The 8,659-nt window shown below is 36.0% G+C and overlaps 2 protein-coding genes across 2 annotated transcripts; both read left to right on the forward strand.

Moving 5' to 3' along the window:
* The first annotated feature begins 4,597 nt into the window (after positions 1–4,597).
* LOC128551562 (uncharacterized) lies at positions 4,598–5,668 on the forward strand. The gene is made up of 2 exons (XM_053532464.1): positions 4,598–5,606; positions 5,641–5,668. The coding sequence occupies exons 1-2, from the start codon at positions 4,687–4,689 to the stop codon at positions 5,666–5,668; spliced, it is 948 nt and encodes a 315-aa protein (XP_053388439.1). The 5' UTR covers positions 4,598–4,686.
* On the forward strand, positions 5,613–5,821 carry LOC128551563 (uncharacterized; the record flags this gene model as incomplete). The annotated part of the gene is given in 1 exon segment (XM_053532465.1): positions 5,613–5,821. A coding segment is annotated over 1 exon segment (133 nt), but the record flags the coding sequence as incomplete, so codon positions are not given.
* Between the last annotated feature and the right edge of the window lie 2,838 nt (positions 5,822–8,659).

The raw sequence follows: 8,659 nt of genomic DNA on the forward strand, positions 1-8,659 counted from the left end.
TTTCACTCTATCTCTGTTACTACTGAATGGATCTGATTCAAACTTGAAATAGTTGTTCAACATCATTACCCACACTATATGACACATGCTGCATAACTCTGGCACCAATATTTAATGAATTATGCAGCTTTTTGCTTAGGATATACTTATATTGTGTTTTGATACATTTTATCTTTACCTCTCTTATTACTTTAAGTTGATATTTTTGACATAGACTCAGGCTATTGTGCAATATCTTCATCTACAATTGGAGTCATTAAACACTCCAGTGACAGCTCTAGTTTCCTCAGATGTGCCCAGTTTCACTATCAAGCATCGAAATAGTCGAGCACGCTGTCTCCTGTGACAGCTCTTGTTTTATTAGAACTATTATAAAAGTCCATTGAGATATTGCTATCATATTTTGCATACTTGTTTACCATCATGACCCCATTGTGTAAACAGGAGCAGACAACTCTATCATGCATTTTGACTGGATTATGGCCCCTTTTTGTACCCCCGACAACAAAGTTCTAAGGGGGGTTATACTGGTTTCAGGTTGTCTGTCCGTCTGGCCATTTGTCCGTAGATGCAATCTTGTGCGCACCATCTCTACTAATCCCCTTGACAGAATTTAATGAAACTTCACACAAGTGATCAGTACCGACAGTAGTTGTGCATGGGGCATGTTAGGTTCTTTTAGAAAAAAAATTTGCAGAGTTATGGGACTTTGTTTTTTTGTTACTATACTATATACATAGACACAGTCTTGTGCGCACAATCTCTCCTCATCCCCTTGACACAATTTAATGAAACTTCACACAAGTGATCAGTACCAACAGTAGTTATGCATGGGGCATGTTAGGTTCTTTTAGAAAAAAAATTTGCAGAGTTATGGGACTTTGTTTTTTTTGTTACTATACTATATACACAGACACAATCTTTGCATGGGGCATGTTAGGTTCTTTCAGAAAAAAAAATGCAGAGTTATGGGACTTTGTTTTTTTTTGTTACTATATTATATACATAGACACAATCTTGTGCGCACCATCTCTCCTCATCCCCTTGACACAATTTAATGAAACTTCACACAAGTGATCAGTAACAACAGTTGTGCATGGGGCATGTTAGGTTCTTTCAGTGACAAAAATTGCAGAGTTATGGGACTTTGTTTCTTGTTAACATACTATGTACATACAGTCTGCATATGCAATCTTGTGCGTGCCTAATCTACCAAACCCTTACACACAATTTAATGAAACTTCACACAAGTGATCAGTACCAACCCTAGTTGTGCATGGTGCATGTTACATTCTTTTAGATAAATATTCTGCATAGTTATGGGACTTTGTTTTTTGTTACTATACTGTATACATACAGTCTATATACATACAGTCCACATAATTATGCAATCTTGTGTGCGTCAAATTGCAATGTACTGTGTCAGTGCATGCGGGGGGTACATTCATCACCTTTAGTGATAGCTCTAGTTGACTTTAAATGTGCTTGTAATAGTTTGCATACCACCCCAAATATTTTCAAAGTCCATTGAGATATTGCTTTCGTATTTTGCATACTTGTTTACCATCATGACCTCATTCTGTCAACTGGAGCAGACAACTCTTATCAAGGATTTTGACTGAATTATGCCCCTTTTTGAGTTAGAGTGTGCTTATTGTAATGTTAAAGTTTGCGTACCACCCCAAATGTTTTCAAAGTCCATTGAGATATTACTTTCATATTTTGCATACTTGTTTACCATCATGACCCCAGTCTGTAAACAGGAGCTGACAATTCTATCAAGCATTTTGGCTGAATTATGGACCCTTTTCGACTTAGAATATGCTTATTGTAATGTTTAAGTTTTACTCATAGCTTAATTTAACTATCAAGCTCTGAGAATAGTCAAATGCGCTGTTAACTGACAGCTCTTGTTTGTGATAGTACCCTCTTGTTAAAGTTAGTTTGATCAAACTTGTGTTAGAGTAAATTTTATTTCATGTCAATAATCATACCCAATTTAAGACAACTTTTGCTGTACTTTTTGACCATGAAGGAAACCTGGCCATGTGCTTGTAAAACTTTTTTTTTTGTGCTTAACCCAAATTTGTATTCATATTCTGGTTTTCTCGTATTTTACTCAGATGAATAGCCCCCAAAAAATCTTTTAAACTAGCTAACAATGTTAGCTGCTGTACCTAATAGAAAGAGCCAAATCAAAATTTATGCTCTACTGAGTTAAATATGTAACAAGTTTTATAAGCACAGGGCCAGGTTTCATGGTGTTGTATTTCTCTTGTTTATCTTAGGACTGATTATATTTTTGTAACACTACATTGTTGTTGTTATATTTTTTGTAACATTACATTTTTGCTTGAAAAATATAAATGTTTAATCATATACAAGATTTTGCTTTTTCATTCAGAAAATTTTTAGGACAGGATTTTTCATAATTATGTCTCCATAATATATATGCAGAAAGTTTCATGGTGAATAATGTTTGCCAGAAGTTCGCCAAAAATAAGGTTTGCCAGAAGTTCGCCAAAAAAAGTGTTCACCAGAAGTTCGCCAAAAATAGTGTTCGCCAGAACCTGTTGCAAATGAAGTTTGCGGTGACTTTGCGGTAAACATATGATTAATTCAAATGGTTTGCGGCAAACTCACTGCAAACTTTTACCATGCAAATTAGTTTGCGGCAAACTTGCGGCAATATTGTTTTGTCCATAACTGGAATATGCAAATAAGTTTGCGGCAAACAAATCTGGTTTGATAAAAAGTTTGCCGCAAACCCAATTTGCATAGTAAAAGTTTGCAAAAAATAGTTTGCCGCAAATTTACCGCAAACATTGCGGCAAATTTGCCAGAAGCTTCGCCAGAGCCCTTATTTTTTGGTAAGGGTGAACAAAAACATTAATACTTCCTTATTTACTTACAAATTCATGTTCATGTTTAAATAATTTAATCAAGGAATAGGACTTAAAAAAGTGATAAGAAATTATATTACAGTAAAAATGATGATAAATGAAAATTTTATGTGTCTTTCGGCTACGGAAGTGTTTTCCGGCTATACGATAATGGAGAAAAAAAAAATTAATTGGCTTACATTTAATTTCAAATCTGAATGAATATAAAAAATATATAATTAACTAAATAACATATCTTAATCAGTGTAATGGTAAAAGCATTGGCTTATTTGTAATGTGCTGTTGTTTTTTCAGCTTAAATACAGAGTTCCGAAAAAAAACAACAGTAAAACACAAATATTCCACGATATGAATCATTATTTAGGTAATATATAGTTCTTTCTTCAAAAGATGAACAGGATATATAAAAATAATGTATTAAACAATCATTCTGTACAGTTTTCTTGACTTTTTAATGTGTTTTTTAGTGTTTTCCGGCTTTTCTACGAACTTAAGAGAAACCGTAAAACACAAATATTCAACGGTAATAGTCTTAATTACGCTAATAAATAGTTGTTTTTTTCACCAGATTATTAATATATACGATAGTAACCTAAAAAATCAATCATTTTATACATTTTTCTTGATTTTTTAATGTGTTTTTTGGCTTTTCTACGAACTTACGAAAAAACGTAAAACATTAATACTTCCTTGAAGATCCATTCAAGGGTATGGCCTCTAGAGAGGTCCCAAGGTTTTTCTATTTCAAGACCTACTGACCTAGTTTTTGATCGCAGTTGACCCAGTTTCAAATTTGACCTATATATCTTCAAGATAAACATTCAGACCAACTTTCATACAGATCCCATGAAAAATATGGCCTCTAGAGAGGTCACAACATTTTTTCATTATTTGATCTACTGACCTACTTTTTGACGGCACGTGACCCACTTTCGAACTTGACCTAGATATCATCAAGATGAACATTCTGACCAATTTTTATGGAGATCCATGCACAAATATGGCCTATAGAGAGGTCACAAGGTTTTTCTATTTTTAGACCTACTGACCTAGTTTTTGACCGCACATGACCCTGCTTCGGACTTGACCTAGATATCATCAAGATAAACATTCAGACCAATTTTCATACAGATCCCATGAAAAATACGGCCTTTAGAGAGGTCACATGGTTTTTCTATTTGACCTACTGACCTAGTTTTTGACCACACGTGACCCTATTTCGAACTTTACCTAGATATCATCAAGATGAACATTCTGACCAACTTTCATACAGATCCCATGAAAAAATATAGCCTTTAGAGAGATCACAAGGTTTTTCTATTATTTGACCTACTGACCTAGTTTTTGATGGCACATGACCCAGTTTCGAACTTTATCTAGATATCATCAAGATGAACGTTCTGACCAATTTTCATGAAGATCTTGTGAAATATACGGCCTCTAGAGAGGTCACAAGGTTTTTCTACTTTTAGACTTACTGACCTAGTTTTTGAAGGCACGTGACCCAGTTTCGAACTTGACCTCGATATCATCAAGATGAACATTCTGACCAACTTTCATAAAGATCCCACAAAAAATGTGACTCTAGAGTGGTCACAAGCAAAAGTTCACGGACGCGCAACGGACGACGGACACTGCGTGATCACAAAAGCTCACCTTGTCACTATGTGACAGGTGAGCTAAAAAACGAGATTTCTTGTCCAAGTATCACAGGTCTGTTCAGTATGTTTGTAACAGAGATGGTAACGTACATCAACATAAGTCCACAGGGTCAACATACCGTATGAAAAATAGGAAGGGTTCATGTAAAATCAACAGAATTTGCCCTGCTCGTATGTTAGTTAATGAAAGACATGACGGCACTGTCAAAGTGAAATACATACACACACATACACACTCCATTTCCCTAAAAGACACCAGACACCTTCGTATTCCCAACTCTATTCGATCACAAATTGCTCTGAAACTGTCTCTTGGAGTACCTTCTGAACGAATTTTACAGGAGTTTTATGAAGATGCATCTGATTTAGAACATCGAGATGTTGCAATGAAAAAACGACAGCACTTTGTTACTGCAAAGCATATTAATTCAGTAAAGCGTAGACTTTTTGATCTAAAGACAAACAAAGCATCAGATGATGCAACATCTGTTTTCTTAAAAATTAAAAGTTTACAATCCAATCCATCAACAAATCCAATTTTATTTTTTAAAATGCAACATTCAAAAGAGTTCTCAGAAAAAGGTTTGAATCCTAAGGACTTTCTATTGGTTTTTATGACAAACAAACAGAAAGAAATGTTTCAAAAATTTGGTGAAAGAATTCTTTGTATGGATTCAACTCATGGAACTAACAGTTACCTATTCAAACTGATAACTTTACTTGTTGTTGACGAGTACAAAAGGGGATATCCAGTTGCCTTTTGTGTAACAAATAGAGAGGATGAAACTACAATAAAAATTTTCATTGAATCAGTTCATAGAAGGTGCCCAGAGACAGTTATTTCTTATCTTATGTCTGATGACGATATTGCTGGATTTAATGCAGTTCGTTCAGTTTATGGAAATAATGTTAAACATTACCTGTGCATTTGGCACGTCATGAATAGCTGGTTCCGAAATGTTAAAAAATATTGTACAATGATGAACAGGAATGATATTGAGAAAGACCTTAAAAATTTATTACATTCAAAAACAAACACAATGTTCTGGTTAACTGCTAATGCATTCATACAAAAGCACGAAGTATCTAGTCCAAATTTTATAGCATACTTCAAAAAGCATTACATGAATCGACCACAAAAGTGGTGCATTGGTTTCCGCAAAACAGACCTACAGACAGAGGTTACAACAAACAATTACATAGAAAGTTTCCATAAATATCTAAAACACCATATATTCCAGAAAAAAATCAATAGACAGCTAGATACTTAATAGATGCATACATGACAAGACTGATATACTCAACACTTTATTATCCCGAAGAAGTTTGCTTAAAGCATGCAGACAGACATCAGTCTTCATTATCCATACCAGACAATGCTGTCACAGACATCAATGAAAGACAATTTTAACCCCGGGGGTCATGATTTGAACAAATTTTTGTAGAGGTCCACTAGGCAATGCTACATGTCAAATATCTAAGCTCTAGGCCTTTTGGTTTATTTTTAGAAAATTTTTGAAGATTTTCCTATGTAAAATCAAGTGACCCCTGGGGCGGGGGTCAATTTTGACCCCGGGGTCATGATTTGAACAAATTTAGTAGAGGTCCACTAGGCAATGCTACATGTCAAATATCTAAGCTCTAGGACTTCTGGTTTTTTAGAAGAAGATTTTTTAAGATTTTCCTATGTAAAATCAAGTGACCCCTGGGTTATGATTTGAACAAACTTGGTAGAGGTCCATTAGGTAATGCTACACATCAAGTATCTAAGCTCTAGGGCTTCTGGTGTTTGAGAAGATTTTTAAAGTTTTTCCTTTCGGTTGCCATGGCAACCAGAGTTCTACATGGAATTCAATTCTTCGAATAAACTTGAAAAGGGGCCACCCAAGGATCATTCCTGTGAAGTTTGGTGTAATTCTGCCCAGTGGTTTTCAAGAAAAAGATTTTTTTACAAATTGTTGACGCACGATGGACGACGGACATCAAGCGGTCAGGCTTCGAGGGCGGGAGGTTGTGGGTTCGATCCCCGGCCGCGTCATACCAAAGACGTAAAAAAATGGTACTAGTAACTTCCTCGCTTGGCGCTCAGCATAAAGAGGATAGTGCTAGGACTGGTCAGCCCGGTGTCAGTATAATGTGATTGGGTGGGGTATCATGCCACGTGTCTACGGTGTGATATTCCAGTGAGGCAGCACTATAAAGTTGGGCATTGTGCTCACTGCTACAAGTTGACACCGTCGTTTATATGACTGAAAAATTGTTTAAAAAGACGTTAAACCCGAACACATACAAGCGGTCACAATAGCTCACCTTGTCACTTTGTGACAGGTGAGCTAAAAAAAATTCTTACAAGGTACAGGTATGTCGAAATACACCTAAAAATTTGAGGTACCATCCATGTTGTACCACAGGAAAGTGGTCTCAGTTTTTCCCTATGGCCAATAATTAAAAAGTTACTAAATAAGCTAATTATAGTAACATAAAAGGCACGTAATTAAAAAAAATATATTGTAAGTGAACAAAAGAAGGATCTGCCAAATAAAAACAAAAGCACTGCAATGCAACGCAAATGCAGAGCAATATACACATAAAACCAAGTCATATGACCTTTGACCCTTAAGTGTGACCTTGACCTTGAAGTGAGCCATCCGAAACATGCGCTCTGCACGTTGTTATGATGAAGTGAACATTTGTGACAGGTTTCTTTGAAATCCTTCAAGGGGTTCAAGAGTTACAGAGCAGAAGGGAAATTGCTAACCAACAGACAGAAGGACACCAAGGCGATATCATAATATGTCCCTTCGGGCGTATAAAAAGGGATCGAGATCTTATGGTGATACAAGTTGTGTGCAAGTTTGGTTAAAATCAAATCATAAATGAAGCTACTATTGTGCAGACAAGGTCAAAATACTGTAAAATCATTTAATTTCGTGGGCATGAAATTTCGTGGTTTTGGTGAAAATGGCAATTTCGTTTGGACATGAAATTCGTGGATTTCAACTTTTGAACATAAAATGAATGGGAATTTTAATTATTCGTTGGGATTAAATTTCGCGGATTGACTCAACCACAAAATCCTTGAAAATTAGTCCCCCGCGAATATTAATGATTTCACAGTAGCTAATTTTGGCCCTTTCAGGGGCCATAACTCTGGAACCCATTATGGGATCTGGCCGGTTCAAGAAAGGAACCGAGATCTTATGGTGACAGAAGTTTTGTGCAAGTTTGATTAAATTCAAATCATAAACGAAGCTGCTATAGTGCAGACAAGGTCAAAATAGCTAATTCTGGCCCTTTCAGGGGCCATCACTCTGGAACCCATAATGGAATCTGGCCAGTTCAAGAAAGGAACTAAGATCTTATGGGGATACAAGTTGTATGCAAGTTTGGTTAAAATAAAATCATAAATGAAGCTGCTATAGTGCAGACAAAGTCAAAATAGCTAATTCTGGCCCTTTCAGGGGCCATAACTCTGGAACCCATAATGGAATTTGGCCAGTTCAAGAAAGGAACCAAGATCTAATGGTGATACGACTTGTGTGCAAGTTTGGTAAAAATCAAATCATAAATAAAGCTGCTATTGTGCAGACAAGGTCAAAATAGCTAATTCTGGCCCTTTCAGGGGCCATAACTCTGGAACCCATTATGGGATCTGGCCAGTTCAAGGAAGGAACTGAGATATTATGGTGATACAAGTTTGGTTAAAATAAAATCATAAATAAAACCACTGTCGTACAGACAAGAAATTGTTGACGCACACACAATAGCAAATTCTGGCCCTTTAAGGTAGAACACGACACTTAACTTTCGAGTAGCGTCTTGAAATTTTGCGTGTATAAACTTGGCCATATTTCAAACAAGATGCAGTTTATTTTATACTCATAGAGCCGACCAGTTTTTGTACATGAGATGTCAAAGTTGACTACCAAAGCCCATTTTTGAAACTGACGTTGCCCCATATCCTTGGCAACTGTTACGGGTACTGCAACGGCACCAGCCAACAAATTTTCTTAATTTATACATTATTCGGCGAGAATTTTTTCCTTTATGGTGATGTAAAAATCATTGTTTTACACCAACAAATATTTGAACAAG

Source organism: Mercenaria mercenaria, unplaced genomic scaffold, assembly GCF_021730395.1.
Source record: "Mercenaria mercenaria strain notata unplaced genomic scaffold, MADL_Memer_1 contig_1266, whole genome shotgun sequence".
Classification (NCBI taxonomy): domain Eukaryota; kingdom Metazoa; phylum Mollusca; class Bivalvia; order Venerida; family Veneridae; genus Mercenaria; species Mercenaria mercenaria.

Bases quoted from the DNA above. Each gene is read 5' to 3' on its own strand.
- LOC128551562 (XM_053532464.1), top strand. From the start codon at position 4,687: ATGAAAAATAGGAAGGGTTCATGTAAAATCAACAGAATTTGCCCTGCT. The intron at 5,607-5,640 runs GTTCTGGTTAAC...TTCATACAAAAG, and splicing joins CATTCAAAAACAAACACAAT to CACGAAGTATCTAGTCCAAA.